General features: G+C 48.1%; 1 protein-coding gene and 1 long non-coding RNA gene across 3 annotated transcripts; one reads left to right on the top strand and one right to left on the bottom strand.

Moving 5' to 3' along the window:
• The first annotated feature begins 1,292 nt into the window (after positions 1-1,292).
• igf2bp3 (insulin-like growth factor 2 mRNA binding protein 3) lies at positions 1,293-20,732 on the top strand. 2 transcript variants are annotated; one of them, XM_060042930.1, is made up of 16 exons: positions 1,293-2,174; positions 3,048-3,108; positions 7,893-7,941; positions 10,012-10,063; positions 10,263-10,326; positions 11,132-11,422; positions 11,914-12,048; positions 12,416-12,538; positions 13,260-13,395; positions 14,252-14,389; positions 14,556-14,621; positions 15,406-15,528; positions 15,671-15,745; positions 15,931-16,062; positions 16,205-16,318; positions 17,249-20,732. In XM_060042930.1, exons 1-16 carry the CDS (start codon positions 2,003-2,005, stop codon positions 17,363-17,365), a joined length of 1,848 nt encoding a protein of 615 aa, XP_059898913.1. In that variant the 5' UTR covers positions 1,293-2,002; the 3' UTR covers positions 17,366-20,732. The 2 variants fall into 2 exon arrangements, with proteins under 2 accessions (XP_059898913.1, XP_059898914.1); XM_060042931.1 differs by lacking the exon at positions 14,556-14,621.
• Positions 20,733-20,961: 229 nt separating this feature from the next.
• Positions 20,962-22,677, bottom strand: LOC132450824 (uncharacterized). Its single transcript, XR_009523926.1, has 2 exons — positions 22,164-22,677; positions 20,962-21,710 (listed from the first exon to the last, which is right to left on the bottom strand). It is a non-coding gene; the product is annotated as an uncharacterized LOC132450824 (long non-coding RNA).
• Between the last annotated feature and the right edge of the window lie 13 nt (positions 22,678-22,690).

Below are 22,690 nucleotides of genomic sequence, written 5' to 3'. Positions count from 1 at the left end.
TGTTTGTTTTACAGCAAATGAGTAACCTACTATGACTATGGCCCCTTCTCTGCCACAAGAGAAGGCCTTGCTTAACCAAATTGTATTTCTCATCCACGTGTTCAAATTTCTTAACATTATATATGTGAAAAGGGGTGCTTTTACCAAATATCATAAGAGCTCTCTTTGTCACTCCTCTAAAAGTAACAATCTCTAGTTATTTTAGGCCTATACATTCGATGTGAAATAAGATGTATGGAAAGAAGATGCAAAGCGTCCATAGCAGATAGGAGTTAGGCCCTCTTTTACACAATATTTGAGTATAACTTGACCATTATTGATATAATAGATAGTTTTAACCTATGGCACATTGGCATAGCATATGCCCTACATTAACCTACATTTAATTCCATGTTCTACAACATTGTTGAAATCAACTTTTTCTGAAATAAGGGTTTTGAGTTGACAGGCATTTTAAATCAGGGTAATAAATAAACGTGATAATTGCACCTTCTAAACTGAAACTCCACTTATCAGAATTCCATGGATTTTTTTTGTTTACCATGTTTAAAAGCAGCCGTTTCCATCAAAGGACTTCAATGTGGCTCTGTTGTTTAAAAGCTGTTTACGCCATGACAGTTGGCCTTCAGCTAATCGAGGTGTGGATAAACTGATAATCAATGTCATTCTGATTACACTCTATGTGGTGACCTATGGCTAACCTTTCGGCCTTTTAACTGTGATTTATGAAGGGTCTTATCAACGATTGTGCAATACCCAAAACGTGTGTTACACAATTGATTGAATGGGGCTACACATATGACGCTTGGGGAACTTCCCTTTTTTAGAAGAAGACCCCTCCCTTCTCCAGCGCAGATGCGGACCAATGCCGGAGGTGTAGAGGAAATGGCTCAACATATGCATGAAGCCAACATGGCCATGACTTATATATACAACAACATCCCCCTCGTTTTCATGATAATGTGGGCCATATTCATGATTGATTGGGTTTTGTATACATTAAATGGGTTAAGATACCCACCCCAAATTTTCGGAGAAAGATGGACGCCGTCATTTGAATAGTATGTAGGCCTGCGTGTAATTCATACAATGCGTGGTCGAGAACTGAGGAAGAACTTTCCTCCATCATAGCATTGCCAAATTAATACGAAATGTGTGTATAATTACATATTTTTTTGCAAAATCATGCACTATCATTTATGAATGGCACCACCCCCGTCCTCTTGTACCATCAGTGCAACGCCCTTGCTTCCACACAGTCGCGCTTCGCGTGCGCAATAGCTACAGCGAGTATGCGTGGGCGCACCGCCGTTTACTATTTTCCAGCCGACCAATAAGAATCGGGGCTTTGCAGAGAAAGGCAAACGAATGTGATTCCAGTAGAAAAAATACACTGGGTTCTCACGGAATCCCTTTACGCACATAGCTCGCCAGATTTTCCCGAATTCCCAATACCAATCCACTCTTCTCCCCCGTTATCTCCACTCCCCTTTACTCTCCCCACCCCAGATTCCTGTGCAATTTTCCCAATCCCAAAACACTTAATTGAGCAATTTGGATTCCTCACGTGTGGGGTTGATTTGTAGTTTGAACACGTGGCTCATTCAAAAAAGCCGGAATTGCCGAGGATTTTTTTTCTCCCCCTTCTTCTTCTTCGGTGTACTCAGAGGCGGGCGCGAGCCTTACCGTTTGTGACATTCTCTGTCTCTTAGCCAAGGGATTTGGAGGAAGACAGAAAGTAGTTTCTCCTCATTTTTACCCAACCTGCAATCGTTTGGACCCTCGAGATTAATAATTAAACAATTATTTTGCGCGTTCGAGCGGCAAGGGAGCGCAAACGCAACGAGATCGCCAGTTAAATCTCTCTGTGGCTTGAACGTCGGGGAAGCACGCCACTGCTACTCCGTTATAGTAACGGCGATTTAGGATACTCCGCTGCACACCTAGCCGGGCGAAATATTTGCCTCAATTGGTGTAAAGATTGTCCTTTTCGGCGGTCATAATGAATAAGCTATACATTGGAAACTTGGGCGAGCAGGCGAGCGTGGAGGACTTGCAAGGTATCTTTGGAGAGAGGCATCTCAAGCACAGTGCGTTTCTTCTCAAAACTGGTTATGCTTTCGTGGATTGCCCGGACGAAAAGATTGCAATGAAGGCCATTGATATACTTTCAGGTGAGCATTGGAAAGTGGCATTTAAAGGGCGCACGAAGTGCTGCAATCGAAGGGCTTGTTTTACTTCTGTCCACCATTGAAGGATGCGTGTAGTCTTGTAGGGTGGGGGTGTATCCAAGCATTTTTCTTCTTGGCCAGTGACACTTTAAAATCAGGTTAATGTGTCAGGCTTTTGACCGAACCCCAAATCTTATAAATCGATCAAATGCTGGGATGTATTTAGATACGAACGTAGGTGTTAAAAAAACCCTTCTCTTTTGGGTCATTCAGATCATTGGTGTGCAGTGTTGGTTGTGTACAACAAGTGAATGCACATTGTCGGCTTACAAGGCTGAAACCCTATAATATAATGTTAAAAGTGTTAACTGAAGTGCAATGTTGCTTCCCACACTCTGATCTGAACTTGCAAGCTAACGAAGGTTTCAAAGTGTGGGCCTTCGGAAATGGCTTAACTTGTTACAATGTAGAACATGGTGTCGCTAGTCCGCCCATGCTGACACACCAGGTGGTTTAATTGTGTTGGTCAAATGTAGGCCAACAAAATGTACCCTGACTATTTGTATTTTTGTATCCAGGTTTGTTTTGAGCAAAGTACAATTCTGGCCTGAAAGAATTTTAGGAACTGGATGCTTATGAACTAAATACGAATAAAGTCTGCACTCGTGTTGGTAGGGTTTAAATAGCATGTAGCCTATTTATTTTGTTGTGTATCGTTAATTTCTCTAAACGAAATATATTGTCTTCCATTTGGGCAGACTCTAGTCTACTGGCCTGATCAAGTAGCATAATTTCAATTCAGCTTTAACAACCCAGCAACAACACAGGAAGGATTGAACCAGTTGAATTAAAATGGCTTTTTATTTCATTTTATAGGAAAAGTAGAACTTCATGGAAAAGTTCTGGAAGTGGAGTTCTCGGTGCCTAAACGTCAAAGGTATGTCCAGTTTTATAATCGTGTCTTTATAATTCCTATGGCTTTTATGTTCTCGCCAACAACAACATTTCTAAAGATGCCCGTTTTTCTTCTACAACTGAAACGGGTAAAAATGTACGTTGGCTTGGTCTAACTTAGCCCCGCAAGTAAAAAATATTTCATTCAGTTCCTTTTTGTAGGCCTTCATGTGTAGGGGTCAAATACGTTTTGTGTGGTGTGTGTCTGTGTGTGGTGTGTGTCTGTGTGTGTGTGCATGAGCTCCCTTCTCTCGCCATTACTAGGCCTACGAGCTGCTGCTTCAAACCATTGTAAATATTGGTTCAATTCAAGCCTAGTCTTCTTACTCCTTCCCCCCCCCCCACCCCGACCCTCCCCAGTAAAAAATGATTACATTCGGTCTATCTAATGCACACTCTTGGTCTTTTTTGCTCAACGCTACGTGACGGAAATGTGTATGTTGAGTGCCGGGTTGCTTTTGGCGTACGCCTGTAAAGTCGTCCATTTGAGAAGGATCTGCCCGTCATTCTCTTGCCTGCCCCGTGCTTCCGCCCTCCTCTCCACACATTGTGGTATTGCACGAGATGGACTCCCAAACGACATTGCAATGGAAGTACTCCAGGGCCCTTCGCCTCACTAAATCCACAGTTCAGGAGAGAAGACGTTTAAAAGCTTCCATGCTGCCCTTACTAACATCACGCTACGACTCGATAATTACTTAAATGCATTATTTTAAGTCCACGTAGACGTCACACTGCCGTTTAGTAGGCGTACATTACACATTGGCCTTTATCGTATTTTATTTAAATCATGTTCACTTTCTAAAAATTGTTACGATATTTTTGGACATAGTTGTGCGTACGCATCGTTGGGGAAAAGACGATACAATTTTTAAGCAGACAATTGGCCATACGTAGGAACTCTGTAGGCGTAGGTTAACTGCTCGAGGGAAAAAAAACACCGTTAAGGCACTCATTTACAAGTTGGCTTATAGTAGCCTTAGTTGTTGCCTAAATACACACTACATTTATATTCTTTTGGTAACTATTTATGCATGCCATTTCCTCAATTACTGACTCCCCAAAAAACTATATTTAGCTCTAAATTAAAAACGAGTAGGCCTAATCATTCACAACAATAGCTTCATTTTAGTTTGGTTCAAATTTAGAGTTTTTATATGAACAATATAAAACATTGTCCTGGTAGCATGCTACTGTTGTACATGAAGTCCCCCATTTTGCATTCCAGCCTGCTGACTATCAGCTGGGGGCTCAGCCAATCACCATGTCTTAACCTTTGAACTCTGCAGGAAGGGGATGTGCTCTAGGAGGCAGTCTCTGTGGCTGGGTCTGTCAATGAGATGGACAAAGCTTAGGTAGTGTCCAATGAGAATGTTGCATCGAGCAGAAAGATGAGGAAGGCATTAATATTTGACAGTATTGGTGTAGCTTTTAATCTTTTCTTCAGTGTCGTTTTGATTTGAAAGCCTTTTTTTAGCCATCCTACAATTGGTAATGCCCATCCTCCAAGCTGTTTAGTGTGCATCTTAAAAGTATATACTCCAACCACATGGTACAATGTCACAAATTGTCAACAGCTGGTTTTACCCCCCTAACTTAGGACAGTTTAATGTGTTGCAATTCCGAAAAATTGTAACCATTTCAACAGGCTTATTTAGATAGCAAAACATCCAAGGAAAACATTGCCTTGTATTTTGTACAAGTATCTGTAAATAGACATTGGGGGGTTACAATGTGTCCAACTTGACCAGCTTTTCAAAGCAACCATTGATTTCCTGGTTTTGTTAGTTACCTGATTCACATTTAAAATACAAATGTTTGTTCTAAGCAGGCGTAACCTAGTGAATGCTGACTTTCAAACTGATTTTACACACCGTTAAACTTTTTCACCACCTTTGTCTTGTCGGAAAGGCTTGAGAACCTGGAATACTGTTTTTACAGATGTTCATGATGCGTGGCTCTACCAACTCTTGTTGCATTTTTTTTTTTTAATTCCTGAAAATTAATGTTCTCAGATATGTTCTCTGCATACCATAATTATTTGTATTTTAATTGTTTTTTAAAACGTTTTTTTTCCCTCAAGTCATTTTATTTAGATAAAGCTGTTCTCGATCATGTGAGCGTCATTGTGTGTCGAAAAAAAAGGAGCTTCTGGCTGTCATTACCAGAACCTGGGGTCACTGTGGGGCCCACATGTAGAGCAGCAATTTTGTATAGTGACTCTGGAGTGCAAAATAATTGTGACTGTGGTCCCTTGTCTCCACCTGAAAAAGGGTCATCGTTTCAAGTAACATTGCAAATTTAAAGAAGTGAATAAGAAAAGGGAGGCAATCGATTTGTGATTGGAGATGGTAGGCCTTAAATACAAGGACCAATTTTGACCAGGGTGGCGGGTAGTGAGGTCTGGTTGTGGAGATGAGCCCCTCAGCACCTCTGTAGGACTGAAACTGGTGTGGCTGGGCCTGAAGCACAGATGGTGCATTTAATTCTCTAAATGTTGGTATTTGTCGTACTGTGTGTTCGCAAGGGAAGTTAATGTGGCGTGTGTATTTTTTGATTAATTTATATAATTCTTGTTATGGGTATATGCATGTCTGTTTAGGTGGTTGCATAGGGATTGATATATTGCATATAACCCTGTTCTGTGTGAGACGATGTCACAGTGCAGCTCCATAGATTAAGGCAGTGTAGAATGCCGACTGAATTTAAAAGTAAATAAGGAGGCCGGCCTCCCCCTGGCCATCACATGACCAACTACCCCCAGTTACTGCTGGCCGTTCCCTCCCCTCTCGGGTTTTAACCCCCCACTCTACATGTTTCCGTCAGTGGACTTGTCCGTGTCCATGGTAACGGGGCCCCACCCCCACTGGGCAGAGAGGGCCCTTGTTACCCTTCCCTACAACCCCCCCCCCCCCCCAAAATCAAAGGCTGGGACCAGGGAATGTGAACCCCCGCCCCACCTCCACATCATGTCCTGGCTGACTTCCCCGCTACATGGAGCTATAGGTTAATCCCACTGGAAGTACTTGGTGCATTTGCACATTTTGCTTGGTGTTCCAACCGCAATGCAGAGGTGTGTGTGTGTGGGTGTGTGTGGGTGTGTGTGTGTGTGTGGGTGTGTGTGTGTGTGTGTGTGGGTGTGTGTGTCCAAAAAATGTAAGAAAAATAAGAATATCAGCTGGGAATGGCACAGTAGGCCGGAAAGGGTCTGGAATTCCTCTTGGAAGCTGATTTGGAAATTTTCATGACGATTCATCCATTAGGAATTTGATTGTTTCCTAATCATATAAATATGTTGTATACATAACGCAAGGGTTTTTTGCTCTTGCTCTTGAAGTGCGTACTCGTGCGGGGTAGGGCCTGTGGGCTAATGTATGTTCAAACATGTTTCACAATCACAACGCTGACTAGACTCCGGCTGAATATTGAACAGTTTGTCATTGGATGTTAAATGTGCTATTATTGTAAACGGCTCATTTCGACGCATGACAATGTGGCGTATTTTGTGTGTGTGTGTGCTCTGTTTTTATAAGGCCGGTTCTTAAGTGGGTTAAGGAGGGCAGGGTTTGTATGTTCGAAGGTCGCTACAAATGCCTCCGCCGCCCCCTCCTCCATGTCTTCTAGGTTGTATCAGCTGGCGTAGGACTTTGCACTCCCCCCCCCCCCACGCCCCCTTCCCCCACCGCGCAATACTCACCTCCTCATACATTATAACGCATCTGTGGGTGCTTGCGAAACTGCACGCACCTCACGCCATTATAAAAAAAGAAAGTCATGTTGTCCCTTTGACCTCCAACCCCACCCCGACATGTCCTTCCTGTTCCCGCGGAACTGGGATCCTACCCATACCGTCGACAAACGAATGTATCGAAATAGGGAATCTCCGCTGGTGAAGAAGGGGGATTAATTCAGAGTTTTTATGCCGTGGGCTCTGCGACCCGAGTTTTGCTGGTGATGGGAGCGCAGCAGGGGGGTCCGCTGTAAGCGGTGGTCTCCTGCCCTCACCTCCTCTGACTGCGGCTGCGCTTGGAAGAGTGTGCATGGGGACGTCGTTTTTGTTAATTATTTATTATCCCCCCCCCACACACACCCCTCTCGCATCCGGGTCGTCTCACTAAGAACCCCGATCGCAAAGAGGGCGTGGATACCGGCCGGCGGTGGCGTGCATCTCCCTCCTTCCACATTTGGGTGGAGGTGCACAAGTGCCTTTCCAACAGCCCCCACCGTCTCGGTCACTCCCCAGCGGAGATTGCTGGTTCCTCACGTTCGCTCCTCATGCAGTGTGTACATTGGATCCATGCGAGTCTGGGCAGACCGTGTCAATGGGCCGCCGAGCGATGACATGAAACGCAGGGTGCCCAGCGACTAACAGACACCCCCCCCCCGTCCCCGTCCCCCCGCCATGTGACTAGCCTTTTTGGGTGCACCTGCTCTGCACCGCCCCTGTCTACAAGGGAGACGTCTCCAATAAGTTGACCTTTTTTCATACTGCTCCCGTACGGTGTGCTTGGACATGGATAGATGGTGGCGGGGAGGCAGAGGTTCGCCGCGTTGCTCAAGGCTGACTTTCTCTTTGGTTGGTGTTTGTTAATGAATGGATGGATTTTCACTCCACGGATGTCATTTATGTTGGGGATGCTGCTGGTGGCTTTTGGTGCCGGCTTTATCTTTTCTTCCTTTCTCCCTGCTCCATCCTCTGGCTTAATCGTTGTTCCGCTCTCCTCCCTTGCTCTCTCTCTCTCTCTCACCGTCTCTCGCTTTATCCAGGAGCTGTAAGCTGCAGGTCAGGAACATCCCGCCACACTTGCAATGGGAGGTGAGTTGTAACGGGTGCGCACGCTGGCAATTCACCTTTAAACCGGGTACCCCTTCAATGGAGCATCTTCTCGCATCTCAAAACTAGAAGCAAATGTATGAAGGGGAGGTGGTAATCTTTTAATGTCACGTAACTGGTTAATTAAATAGTATGTTAGTTCAGTTTGTTTGGATACCTTATTGGCGGTGACTGTTGAATCCTAAATGCCCTTTAAGCTTTTAATTTGTGTTGTCTCACCCACACATCTTGGAATTTTCACCAATTAAGGAGCATTTCCAATTCCATCCCATTTGCTTCACAATATGTAAAGCTGTTGCAATTATTGCTCTTTGGTTGGATGTGCCCTGACGAGTGTTCTTTTTATTAACAAATGGGTTGCTGTTAAAGCGTCTTTCAATTCCCCAAAGTCTGCGTGGCAATATCCCAGTTCACAACATGCATGTCTTCTAGTTTTAGATATGTATCCATTGTAGAAGTTTCTAATCTCTCTGGAAAATATAATCCTTCAATAACCTATGTTTTTAAAATCGTGTGTGTGTGTGTGTGTGTGTGTGTGTGTGTGTGTGTGTGTGTGTGTGTGTGTGTGTGTGTGTGTGTGTCGCATGCAATGCGGTTAGTTACTCAGGATGTGTCTTAATGAGATTTGTGGGAGGGCTGCGCCTCCGACGGGCCATTGTGTTTTTGGGTGGAGTTGTAGGCCACGACCAATAATTGTACACACGATTTGCCAAGTGATAGGCCATAGTGACTCTGAAGCGGGGAGATAGCCGTCGTATGCTTGTGCTCAGCCCTGATCAAATGGCTCCAGACGTGCTTGGGTGTTTCATAATGGAGGGCTCGCCTCTGCGTGCGCCTCGACCGCCGCGCTGGATCCACCCATGTTGCTAGCATGTAGCCAGTGAGCCGTGTGCCTTCTCCCAGAAGGTGTCTGTGGAGGGGACTTCCCCCCCCCCCCCCCCCCTTCTCATACAGAGGGAGTGGCAGCCCAAGCATTCTCAACACAAGAACAAAGTATTTTGACGGAAAGGCCTATGGCTGTGTTACGATTTCTACGTGTGTGTGTGTGTGTCGAACCCACGGCTGAATAATGGCCGTGTAGCTGGGGGAAGTGGTGTGTGTTTGCGAGCCACGGTGGGTGGGTGGGTGGGCCACAGCGTTTTTCCTTTACGCTTTTAGCCTCCATGTGCTACTGACTCACAGAATGTGTAGCATAAACTCCTTCCCCTCCCCCAACCCTCCAGCTTCCTCCTGGAATGCACCCCACCCTTTCCTGAATGCCCTGGATTCCCATTGGTCGGGCCCCCGGTGATGGACTGGCGGTGCAGCCAGCCCCCACGCTGCTGCTCCTGCCTTTAGGGAGCGTGCATGTCAATGGCGGCACAGCCAATAGCGGGGCTGCATATGGCGGGAGGTTGCACCGTTGGGTCGTTGGGGGAGGGCAGGAAGGCGGCCTGGTTGGCTGAAAAGGGGGGTTGAGCAGTTAGGGGGTGTGGTCTAGTGTTTTGACTGCATGGTTGGAGGTGCTCGGAACACATCCTGGACTCGTAGGCCTGGCTCCCCCTCTGGTCTGTCTGCATTTAATCATGAATCCATGAATTCAGATCCCGACGCTTCCATATTTAGTCAGGCGGTCTCGTTTGTCTTCTATCTCTCGCTGTTCTGATAATCGGGATAGTCTCACTTGCTGGATTTCCTTTTTTTTTTTTTTTTTTTTTTGAGAACATGTGGTTTAAGAAATGTGAGCTCTACTGAATAAAGTTACATCAGGGCGTACAATAGGAGGGTATAATATGTAACCACGTTTATTTTCATCTGACCGGGTCAGTGGTTTGCCAGCATTGCCTTTTTGATTAAATTATCAAATTCATAATGGAGGTAACGCAAAAAATGTAGCTGGGCACGCCAGCAGACAGCTGTTTTTATTAGCAATTAGACCAGATGTGATTAGAGCCCTGCAAGCCCTCCCTGGGATGTATGCACATGCAAGGGCAGCACTTCTGCTTCCGCTCGACCGTCCTGTTCATTCTCGGGGCCCCAACTATTAATAACCATTTTATTTATTTCTTTCAGGTGTTGGACGGCATGCTCGCCCAATATGGCGCCGTGGAGAACTGTGAACAAGGTAGTTATGGGCGGCCGCTCAAGACTGCACGGTCGTAGTTTTCTTTCACAATCATATTCCGGCAATAGGCGGTCGGAACAAAACATGTCGGTCACCAATTAAAATGATATTCCTCATTCTTCCTTGTTGTGGTGAGGAGTGAAGTTGCCCAACAATTGTGTCCACATATTTACCATCGCTCTCCTCTCCACCCCTACAGTGAACACTGAAACAGAAACGGCGGTGGTCAACGTTCGGTATGGAGCCAAAGAACAGGCCAGGCTGTGAGTCCCACATCATGTGCACAAACACACCAACCCTCCCTTCACCCGCCCCCCCCCCCCCTCTCTCTCTCTCCCCCCCCCCCCCCCCCTCTCTCTCTCCCCCTCTCTTGTGGTTCCATCGGCGAGGGGGTTGGATGGCTATCGTGTTCGACAATACGGCTGTTGTGCATTAAACTTACCACTTCCTAGGTCTCTCCCTGCCCTGGCGTGTCTGTATCCGTCGCTCCCCCAAAGCCACCCCTCGTCCGGTCGTTAGCGCCAGGCGGGCAGCTCGCTGCTGCCCCCTGGTGGCGGGGGCTGGCGGTAGCGGTGCAATGGGGTTATGGTGGCTGGGTGTCGTTTGGCGTGGTCAAGCTCGGGTCTGTAATGGGTCCAAGGCTTGTGCAACAAGACTGTTGGCTTGAGATTTGGCCTCCCTCTTTCATCGAGCTCATTAGACGATTGCCCACATTTTAGAATTTGAGTTAAACGCAAAGTAGTACTTTGACGGCGCGTTAAATGATTGACGAACGGAAGAAACTGGAAGGTGGAGGGACATATTGTCGCATTTCATGACGGGTTAAAAGCCTTAATTCTGCTGCGTCATATTTTCAACAGACTTAAAATTTGCCGGGCTCTTGCGTGTACGAAAAACAACAAATGATTGCTTCCCATTGACGACTGTAGCTGTGCAGGTTTAATAGACGTCATACTCCTAAGTCCGGTCCTTGGGTCATTCTCTTTCCCATCGGGAACCCAGTCGGCCGGGCCGTCCGTACCCCCAAGCAGGGGTCTCTGAGTAACCCCACCACCGTGTGTCTCCCAGGGCCATGGAGAAGCTCAACGGCTTCATGCTGGAGGACTTCGCCCTCAAGGTGTCCTACATCCCGGACGAGGCGGCGGCGGCGGCGGCGGCGGCGGACACCCCTCCCGCGGGTGGCCGGAGAGGCTTCCCGCCCCGGGGCCCCCCCCGCGCCGGCTCGCCGTCGATGGGCGCGCGGCCCCGGCTCCAGTCGGACGTGCCCCTGCGCATCCTGGTGCCCACGCAGTTCGTCGGCGCCATCATCGGCAAGGAGGGCGCCACCATCCGCAACATCACCAAGCAGACGCACTCAAAGTACGGCGGGAGGGCTCTTGGGGATGGATGGCTGGATGCACCCGTTGGCAAATTCTGGCCCCATTCCGATGTTCAGAATATAAGTTTGGCTGATGGCCGTTACCGATGATTATAATAATTTGGGTGACACTGAACGTTTTGTTTTTGTGTTTATTAATTCCCCCTTTTTTGCCAGGGAAACCCAAATGAAGAACTGAGCCGTTTTTGTCTTTAGATTAACGCCAACAATGACTCGGCACACACATGGTCATTGACGCAAATGTATGAAACTTTAATGCAACCCTTTAAGAAATCTGGGAAACGTTCTTGTTGGACGTTATTTTATGTCTTTTTTCGATGCTACTCAACGTATGAACATCAGCTTGCGCCGTTTTTGAACGCCGATATATACCGACGGTGGTCATTAAGGCGATTATCGGCCGCCGCAATCGGTGCATCCTGACCCCGGATCCCTCTGAGCACTGCTGAGGACCCCTTCTCTCCCCTTCCAGAATCGACATCCACAGAAAGGAGAACGCCGGGGCAGCGGAGAAGCCCATCACGGTCCACTCCACCCCCGACGGCTGCTCCAACGCATGCAAAACCATCATGGAGATAATGCTCAAGGAGGCCGTCGACACAAAGTTGTGAGTTCACCTTTCAATCCACCAACGACCCCCCCCCCCCATGATGCTCTCTAGTCACTAGTAAAGGCTTTGTTATAAAGCCGTCAAGCCATGGTTGTTGATCAGCCAACCCGAACACTTTCCCAGTGTGAGGCGTTTTGTGATGTTAACGGTCGTTGCTCCACACAGTCACTCATCCACTCGATAAAAGCCCATCGTTGGTGGCTGACGACGAGCTCTTGGTGTATTATCCATAACAAAAGTAACTGTAGGATTCCTTGGCTGTTCGTCTACAACAAGGCCATTCAACCATCGGTCCTTAACGATGGACTTGACACCATGGAATGCCGTGGAGCCATTTTCTCACTTTCCCTTTGTCTTTTCCTAGCACTGAGGAGATCCCACTTAAAATCCTGGCACACAACAACTTTGTGGGTCGATTGATCGGGAAGGAGGGACGCAACCTCAAGAAGATCGAACAAGACACAGAAACGAAGATCACCATCTCGCCGTAAGATAAACTGTACTTGCTGTGCACATTTACTTGAATGGGCCACACTCTGTTACTGCTTGTTACTTCTTGAGATCAGATAAAAATCTGATATTAATTGATGCATAATATTGGTGTGGGGCTGAGAATTCTAAGAAAGAGGGGGGGGGGGGGGGGCGGCCTATTATCCCCATGGTTACGACCCACGCAGGCTTTGTGATACTTTTTTAGTACAGTCGTTGTGTAGGAGCATTATAATGAGATTGCATATGAAATGCGTCGCATACCGTCTTGTTATAATGGCAGGGGCTAGGCCTACCCTTGGACGTGGACATTGCATTCTCTTGGACACCACAGTCGACCGCTGCTCAGACAGAGCTCCAACAGTGCCGTGCTGATTTAAATGGCATTGAGTACTAGGTTGACGATCACATTAAACAAATTACAAATTACAGGTTTCAAACAAAAAAATGGGTTTAGGTTCGCTGGCTCTTTAACGAGGCCAATTTGGCTAATAGGCCTTTATCAAAAAGCCGGTCTTGAATTGAGCCGTTTGAAATTTTAGATTGCAGGTCGTTTGAATTCTTTTTTTTCCCTTTGTTTGGTGGCCATTGTCAAGCACGACAATGCCGCGAGGCGATCCATCCCCAAGGCGGCAATCAGCACACGTGTGCATTGGTCGCATGGCGTGGGTTCCCCCCCACCCCCCCCGTCTTACGTCTGTCTTGTCCCCCCTGGCCAGGCTCCAGGACCTGACCCTGTACAACCCCGAGCGTACCATCACGGTGAAGGGCTCCATCGAGGCCTGTGCCCGCGCAGAGGAGGAGGTGATGAAGAAGGTCCGCGAGTCGTACGAGAACGACGTGGCCGCCATGAACGTGAGTGTGAACCTGAGGTGGGGGTGGGGGGTGGGGGGGGGCCGGAAGGGCCGACTCGAAACGGCCCTTCCGTTGTCTGACATCAGAAGCCGGTGTACCCACAGGAAGCGGGAACCCCGGTCAGGCGTGTTTGTCCAACGTGGGGAGCGTATGTTGGGGGGGGGTGGGGTTGTTATGTTGGACGTTGGGGGGCGTATGTCGGAAGCGTATATCGGAAGCCTGTGTCCGGTGTCGGAGGCTCATGACGGAGGCATATATCCGCTGTCGGAGTAGTATGACGGAGGCATATGTCGGAAGCGCAGGGCTTTAAACCAGACGAATTGTCGACTCTTGAGGAAACGGGGGGCATGTTCAGGCTGCGACTGATGGCCCTGGTGGCCGTCCGTCCAGAGAGGAGCGTGCGCCGGCCCTTCCTCCTCACCGTGTTGGCCGTGAAAGGCTTGGCGCACTGCAGACGTGTGTTCAGGAATGGCACGTTGTGGGCATCGGGTTGACCTTTGGCGCTATTCATAAACCACTATAACGAAGGAAGTCATTTGGCGAGAGGTTTTAGAGATGTGATTTATTTAAAGTGATGCATTTAATCAACGACGTGTGAGGCTTGTCCATGTCTTAAGTGGTCTCCTTCTCCGGCCCTGCGTGTTAATGTTTAATGTGGGCAGCAACCCGCCACACTGCAGATTTTTGGCCGAATTACATTTTTTATATTATTGATTCAAATTCATTATTTTTTTTATCATGTATCTTGTCATCTTGATGATCAAATGGTCAACCTGACCAAGTAGAGCAAAGCGGCGTGACTGGTCATTAGTCTGCATTCTGCTCTGTGTGACACTCGTTCCCTTCCCGCCCACAGCTCCAGTCCAACCTGATCCCGGGCCTGAACCTCAACGCTCTGGGCCTGTTCCCCGGCTGCGCCCCCGGCATGGGCTCGTCCATGGGCGGCGGCGCCCCCCCGCCCGGCGCCCACTCCGGCTACGCCCCCTCGTTCGGAGTAAGTCCTGCCGCTGCGGCCCCGCCGCCGGGTATCACTCTCGCGCACGCTCCCTTTCTCTCCCTCTCTCTCACAAAGACGGTGACAGACAACGGCCCTGAGAAACCAGAGATCCTGGTTCTGGTTCCTCTGCGGCTCGGTTTCATGTCATTCTCTCTTCCCGTAGACCGGGCCCTTCGGGGGCGAAGGGCCGTATTGGGCTCCCGTGTGTTCGGCGAGCAGCCCGCCCCTCGTAAGTCGTCGTCCCCCCCCCCCCCCACCGCCTCGTCCCAGAGGGCTTTGCACGGCTTGCTGCTGCACGCTACGGCGTTGTGGGGCAGGGTTCGCACACATTTGAGATCCCGTCCTCGAGAAGGGCAGCCTGCTGCGTACCGCCAGGCTACGGCTACGGATAGATGACTCTGATGAGGCGCCCCTGAGCTCTGGGGTGTAACCTCTGCTTGGCTTGTTTGGATTAATCACGTGTATATCAGGAAGATGCTTACCAGGGGTTTCCCACAACGTTTGCACGGAACCCCATTTTTTTTTCACAGGCTTTGATGTTCTTTTTTTTTTTTGTCTGTAGCGGTGCATGTTAATAAAATATTTCCATATTCAAAGCTTACGGGAAATGCAATCCTCCCGAAGCCAGTGGTTTGGGGACCCTTAGCGGGAGCATCCACCGGAATGGTGGACGCTGGTTTTTCATAATTGAGGACTCCGCCGAAGGCAATTTCTCGGCGGCCCTAACGATCTGAAATTTTGACAATCCCAAATTAGCGGCACATTCTCGGAGAACCCTAAATCCTTCGCTTGGCTTCTTTTGGGTGCATTCCCTCGATATGAAGCGCTTACATGGTGAGGGATTCAAAGCGCAGAGGGCTGAGGCCCAAAAAAAACTCCAACGGCCATGCACTGAACGGCTGCTCACGCATCGCTGGCTGGCACGGCGGCGTGTAATCGGCTTACGTGGTCACGTGTCCCTGACTCTAGTGTGTGTGTCTGTGTGTGTGTGTGTGTGTGTGTGTCGTACACAGCAGGGGCCTCAGGAGTCCGAGACGGTCCACCTGTTCATCCCGGCGGCGGCGGTGGGCGCCATCATCGGCAAACAGGGTCAGCACATCAAGCAGCTGTCGCGCTTCGCCTGCGCCTCCATCAAGGTGAGGGGCCGTGGCGTTGGCCTGGACGCGAGGCGCTGTCAAAACGGGCGACGTTCAGGCAGACGGGCCGTGGGTCGTGTGATTGTCGGCTTGTCTTGATTTATTGTGTTTTGCCCTGGCGGCGTTCTTCTTCCTCGTCCAGATCGCACAGGCGGACCCCCTGGACGCCAAGCAGAGGATGGTCATCCTCGTGGGCCCCCCGGAGGCGCAGTTTAAGGTTTCGCATTTGCAGCAATTTGTTTTTTCGGAACCGTTTTATGCTCCGGTTGGCCGTGACAAAAATCGAGTGAATGTTATTTGTGTAGTCTCAAAGGGCTCCACGGATCACGTTGTTGTGACGTGTTACCGGCTGTTAGACTTTGGCCGTCTTCATCAATGTGTCATTCATGTACCCGTCCTCAGGCTCAGGGTCGCATCTTCGGCAAGCTGAAGGAGGAGAACTTCTTCGGGCCAAAGGAGGAGGTGAAGCTGGAGGCCCACATCCTGGTACCCTCCTTCGCAGCGGGACGCGTTATCGGCAAGGGAGGAAAAACGGTAGGCGCGGCGCTCGTCCCTCCCCGTTTGGGTTTCCCGTCTGAACCCTGCAGTGGACGGTGACAAAATGGTGGCTGCCTCTTCTGGGTCGTCCCTTTCCTTGACGCGTTGCGCTCCCGTTTCTTGTGCCCCCCTCCCCCAGGTGAACGAGCTCCAGAACCTAACCAGCGCCGAGGTGGTGGTGCCCCGCGACCAGACGCCTGACGAGAACGACCAGGTGATCGTGAAGATCATCGGACACTTCTATTCAAGCCAGGTGAGACTTCCATAGCCGTGTGCGATTTATCATTTCTTGCTGTATTCGATATGAAAGGGGTCCCGTTTTACTTGGCTGTGGGAGCAATCGGTCTTTACAAGCCATTCCAAAAGCCATCATTACTTTGAGGAGAGTATGTAGTGGATAAATTATATAAAATGCATGATATAACACTGGCGCTTTTAATGATGCGACACATCCTGCAAGGTGTTCCAAGGTTCAGGACTGTTTCTAATTTTTGTCTAACGGAACCTTTCAATCAGGGTGCGGGTTACAGGGGAGCCAGGGAGAGCAGAGCTCGCCTGAAGGGGACGTGAGCTCCCCTGAAAAAGCTAATTTGGGTACTTAGGAGGGGTCCTCTCAATTGGATTATTGACCGATTTCTCCATCGACTAAACTTTAAAAAAATATTTCTGATAACGTTTAGTAGTATACACGGGGGCAACCGGTAACGTGCGATTTAATTGAAATGGCAAACCCGCAGAATTTCCCATGACACAATGTATCCGCTGTGCAGTTGAAAACCTCTCTTGTTCAATGTTACCTTAATTGCTACTGATACATAGACGGGGTAGCCCCGCCCATTCTGCCGGCGATCTGAGTTCGCCCTGCAGAAGCGGTCTGGAGAAGAGCGATACATTTCTTCCTGCTTCCGATATGTTTTTTTTGCGGGAGCCAATCACCATGCTGGCTTTTCCCCCTGGCGCACTATTGGAAGGTTTAACAACTTAGTCATTTGAACTAGGTCCATTGATCACGCCTCTTGTGCTGAAGAAAATGACAGCAGCTTACCCAGGCCAACGTGCAATCTACGATTGAGCTTGTTCTGGCTAGCTGATGCCCATGTCGTCGTGTTCCGACCGAATGCCTCGCTGTGATTTAGTAACCCTGACCCTCCCTCCCTCCCTCCCTCCCTCCCTCCGTCTGCAGCTGGCCCAGAGGAAGATCCAGGAGATCCTGGCCCAGGTGAGGAGGCAGCAGCAGCCCAAGCCCAGCCCCGGGGCCCAGCCTCCCCAGCCCCGGAGGTCCTTGGGCGACCGCAAGTAGAGCGGAGCCCCCTCCCTCCCCATCCCTCGGAGGTCCCTGGGGGAACGGTGACTGACTCTGCCTGGATGACGGACGGACAGATGCAGATGATGAGGGGGGCTGTTCGGAGACGTGGCTGTGGTGGGGGGGGGATGGCTTGTCTTGAGACCCCCTTAGGAGGACGAGCGCGGTGGGTGTTTTTCAAGGGGGGGGGGGGGGGGGGGGGGTTAAATCCAGTAACTGACTTGAACACCAGATCCCAAGTTTGGAAGAGAGACCCTTTGCTCCTCTCACTCTCTCTCTCCTCCCACTGTCTCTCGCTCTCTCCCCCCCCCTCTCTCTCTCTCTCTCTCTCTGTCTCTCTCTCTCTCTCTCTGCGTCTCCCCAGAATGTACTTCTGGGAGCCCTCCTCCCGTCACCCGCCCTCTCACACGCGCACCCCCTCACCCCCTCCCCCTCACATAGGTGTCTTCTGAAGTGTTTTTTGTCTTTTTTTTTTTTTTTCATTAGAAACCTAATCAAGAAATAACAATCCCCTTTCTGAACACCTAGATGCGGTGCTCTAAAACCTCACATGATGACAAAGATGTTCAGTTAGAGTTCAGTATTTTTTTCATTTTTTTTTTTGTCGGTCGGTTAGTTTCAATTTTTTCAGTTCATATTTCCATATTGTCCGTTTTGACATGGAGTGTTTAATTGGTTTGAAGCTTCTCTCCTGAGTTCATTTTTTCCATAGGAAGAAAGAGAAAAAAAAAAGGCATTGCTATCAAAAAGGTCCTAGCAGGACCAAGATGAAGGTTTATTTTGGGTGGGGGTGGTTAGGGGGGGGGGGATCGGAAGTTAGGTTTAGACTGGGAGGGGCCACATCCTGGGGGGGGGGGGGGGGAGAGGAGGCATTAACGTTGTCCCTCGACAAGAACCCCCCCCCCCCCCACAGGGGTGGATGTGTGTGGGGGCCGGCGTGCTGCCCCCCCCCCCCTTCCGAGTCGATGGAGGCATTTTATAAATTCGGATGCATTTTATAGATAAACTATACATAGATGAATATATATTTAGAGAGTTGAGGGGGCGGCGCTAAGGGTCATCACTGAGGGGGACTGGTGCCCGGACAGCTGCTGCCCAGGAAAACCAATTTAATATGCATTTTACCGAACTACCTCAGGACCTATACCTCAGAAGAGAAAAGAAAAATGATTATATATGATAAAAAAAATTCCTTTTTTTATTTTCCTTTTGTGGTATTTTGTATACTTTATAAAAGCTGATAGTTCTTGAACATTTTTATTTTTTTAAGAAAATTTAAAATTTGGTCGGCTGCCAACTGACCATGCCTTCAACTCTGGTGTTAAAGGCGGCATTGTACATGTGTATGTTTGACTCTGCCCTTGTACATAAAGTCTCTGTACATAGAGCCCCGGAGTGTGAGTTTGGCGCCCCCCTCAGGTGGCGGCTGGCAGGTGCATCGAAAAAGTTTAACCTCAGTTTGTTTTTTTCCTTCCCCTGAGGCTCCATCTTCAGAAAAAAATAACATGTGCAGAAACCATCTTAAAAGACCGAATAATGCCAACCGTACATTATTGCAATGCCGTTTAATTTCTTGGGATTGTTGTCGTTATTGTTGATGCTACAACACGTTCATTTTTAACAACGACAAAGTCCCTTTTTCGCCTTACTGGAAGGGCTGTGACCGAAGCCTTGTTCACCCGCTCCGTCTCGGCAGAGCTGCTCTGTGCGTTCTCTTCCTTTGGGTTGCCTGCCTCCAAAGGACTTTTAAAACCATCTCCTTCTTTATTACTTTGAATGGCAGCACCTAGGCCGGGGCCCAGCCTCACTGGGTTTGTCTTCATGGTGGCCGTCGTAGCCGGGCGCCGCTACGTCTCTTAGCATCGCTAACCACATAGAGAGGGTAGGAGGGGAGCCACACTTGATTAATGCCTTTTTGATTCATTTTCGTTTTTTCTTTTGTTTTTGCTATAGAAATAGGATGTATTGACAAAAAAAAGTCTGAGTTACCCGAAACAAGAAACTTTTTTGATTTAAAAAGTGATCTCTTCAATTTGTTGTTCACACGGGGAGGGGAGAGAGAAATTAAAAAAAAAAAGCCAAAAAGACTTGGAACTAAACGAAACCATCGGTTTAGAGAATGGAAACATTATGAAATCCAACATCTTAAATACGTTAAGTATCCTTTATCATTGACTATAATTTTTTTTTGTCTGTAAATATGTTTATTGTGGTAAAAGTGCTCCAGTGCATCATGCTTCCGTAGTAGAACGCCGTCTACCTCAGAGGAAGGGGGGGGCGGGGGGGACGCAAGGGTGGGGTTGTGACCACACCCCTTTTCCGCCTTTCCTCCACCCTCCCCCGACCAGCGCCTGCGCGCAGCGATACCTCAATCCCCGTCACCCCACCCACCCATCTCCTCCACCCACTCGTCTCCTCCACCCACCCACCCAACACCTCACCCACCCAACGCCTAATCCCAGTACACTACTCTTTGCATGGACGTGCGCGTACTCAACACCGCGCTTAAACTGAGGGGCACAAGTGATACTTAACAACCACCACCTCCTCCTCCCCATTCGTCTCCCCTCAACCCCCCCCCACGTACCGTTTGGCTTTGATCTACCTCCTTAGACATGTTTGAACTAGAGGCATTCTTTTATTTGTTAGATTTGTTAGGGAACCACTTCCTATTGCTCTGTGCTCCCCCCCCCCCACCCCCCCCCCTGCCCAAGATATTAAAGAAAAAAAAATTGTATTAAAACAAAAAAATCATGTAATCTTTAGAAATGGAAGAAATTGAAAAAGTGATCAGAAAAAAACTTATTTTCCAGCATTCATGCGTTATATATATTTACTCTTCTAGCTTTTTGATTGAAATCCTCAAACATGAGGCGTTTTCTTGCTGCTTTTTTCGGTGGTGTGGCTTCCATGTATTTGAACTTGCTTGTTTCTCTTTATTTTTTCGTGAAATGGTCAAATCACACTTTTTTGATTTTGCATTCAATAGATGAAAGCAGAAAGAAGTTTGAAAAAAGAAAAGAAGGGCCTATAGGTTTCTGGTTTGTGAGACTGAGATGCAAAGTCCAATCTTTTTTTTCTGTTTCTTTCTCAAAACGCTACTTTTCAATTGCAAATTTTCGGTAGTGATTTGTTCTGTTTAGTAAATCCTTGGCTGTGTTAACATGAAACATCCTGTTTGTTGGTATGGGACAGAACACGTACAGAAATGGGTGTGGGAGTTGATTTGAAAGGGACGTTTTCAGATTACCGCATGATATCATCCACCTCCTGCTCTACCACCACGCTTGTGCCCCTTCACCTTTCCATTCACACAGCTTGACACTTGTCAAATGCCTCTGAATAAAAAAAATATGAAATTGTGTCTATGCGTCATGAGTGGTAATTTAACTTGGATTAAGTTATATTTTCTTGTACGGAAAAACTTGATTATAATGTGAACAGAATATTTAGTATTTTTAGTAAATGTCAATTGCCGTTGAGGTTACATTTTGACATTAGCCAAAATCGTACTTTCTCCAAAAAAACAAACACATTTTTTGGTTTGACGTACCTCGAAAGAGGTTGCACTTCAATGAGGGCAGACAAAAAAGTGGGGTTAGGAAAACATTTTATTGGAACCCATTTCAGTTCTCCTGTAGCTTTTTCAAGTAAATGACTCAATTTCTAACAATATAATTCATAAAGGTAAATCTAAACATAAGTGGTAAATCTAAACATAAGTGGTAATAGTCTTTATAGGGGTGATGTTACACCACCAGGTGAGTGAAGAGCCATGAAAATCGTCCCGTGTTTTAGTGACCTCAGTGGTCCACAACTGGTGGCTAAATTTCACCCCTTAAAATGTTTCTATATGCAAGGTTGAAATAAATGAACTTCACAATCTTTATAGTGCTTAAACATCCCTATCTCTTGTTTTATCGCCACTCAATGCAAATCTAGGGTAGGATAAACTAAATGCATCTTTAGCTGCTTCACACACACTGCACTCAAATACTTCAGTCCAAAACATTCAAAGCCGCATTCAGAATAATCCACCATATAAACAAGGAAGTCAAATGAGTATATCCATACAAAAAAACAATCCTCCAATCTGATAACCTCCGTGCCTGTTATGTAACTAACTTGCCACACGTAGTGGCTCCATTGAGACACACAGAGCTCCCGAGTGGCTGTGGCTGAATCAGAGGACACACGGAGCGAGTGGGCGAGGGACTACAGGGGGTGCCTGTCGGTCAGCAGGTGGTAACGCTCCTCGTTGGTGGGGAAGAAGGTCTGCCTCAGACGGCCCATGTGGCCCCCCGCGGCCGTCCGGTCCACGGGCTGGTACATCTTGTAGCGCCTGGGGGGATGGTGGAGGAGGTTTAGTGCTCCGTCATGTAGTGGACTCATTCGTCGCCACATCCAGCGGGCTTTGGGACGCGTCCGTCTATTGGGGCAGCTGGCCCTAATAGTCTAGCCCTCTGGCTCAAGGTTGAGCACAGGCTTCGGACATCGGGGAGTCGAACCCGGTGCCTTTCGGACGGGATTCAAACAACTTCGCGACAACCCTATCGTATTTCGAAAAAGAGATGCATGTACCTCTTCAGAGTGATCGCAGTGCATTCGGTGTTGTGTGAACACATTGACTTGATGGAGAGGTGTAAGAATGGGTAATGTGTGTGCAGTCCCATTATCCTTATCCTTATGGCGCCATTAAAACCCATTAAAGTACGTGGTCTGATCTTAATGACGGTACAATAGTGCGCGCGTGTGGGGGTGGTGTACTCCTTGAAGTGTGTGTCACCCTACTCACTTGTACACCATGAAGGCGATGAAGGCGAAGGCGGCCGCTAACAGGACGCTGGCGGTGACCACCACCTTGGTGGCGTTCGGAGACGTGGGGGAGACTGAGGGAGAAAGGGATCAGGTTCAATAGAGAGTGCAGACTAGTGAGGCACGGCGAAAGGTCCCCTTTACTATGCACGGATGATTACTGTGGTGGCCCCTATAGCTCTGAAGACAATGTATGCGACTGGGATTCCTTTTCCTTGAAGAGGATTAGGCAACAGATTAGGCTCCAACCCAAATGTTATCCCGTTGAATGATTATCTCCAATTATCATACCTTGATCATGCCTGATGGCATATAATCCTGATTCAGCAATTAGCATGTTGCTATTCAGTTTTTAGCATGTTTTTAACGTGTAGGAAATGCTATGCAATAACGATGATAATGAATCGTTTGTGTCATGTATTCTCAGTCACCTTTATACCCTTAAGATACTTGGGGATACTTTGAGCCAAAATGACGTTCTAGGGGAACTCAGACCCATGTCATTAA

The sequence above is a fragment of the Gadus macrocephalus genome, chromosome 22, assembly GCF_031168955.1.
Source record: "Gadus macrocephalus chromosome 22, ASM3116895v1".
NCBI classification, from domain to species: Eukaryota; Metazoa; Chordata; class Actinopteri; order Gadiformes; family Gadidae; genus Gadus; species Gadus macrocephalus.
Note: the sequence above shows the minus strand (reverse complement) of the source record. Positions and strands in the feature narration are given on the sequence as shown.

Coding starts and splice junctions, on each gene's coding strand:
- igf2bp3 (XM_060042930.1), top strand. CDS start 2,003: ATGAATAAGCTATACATTGGAAACTTGGGCGAGCAGGCGAGCGTGGAG. Junction 10,327..11,131: donor GCCAAAGAACAGGCCAGGCT/GTGAGTCCCACA, acceptor TGTGTCTCCCAG/GGCCATGGAGAAGCTCAACG. Junction 16,063..16,204: donor TCGGCAAGGGAGGAAAAACG/GTAGGCGCGGCG, acceptor CCCCTCCCCCAG/GTGAACGAGCTCCAGAACCT.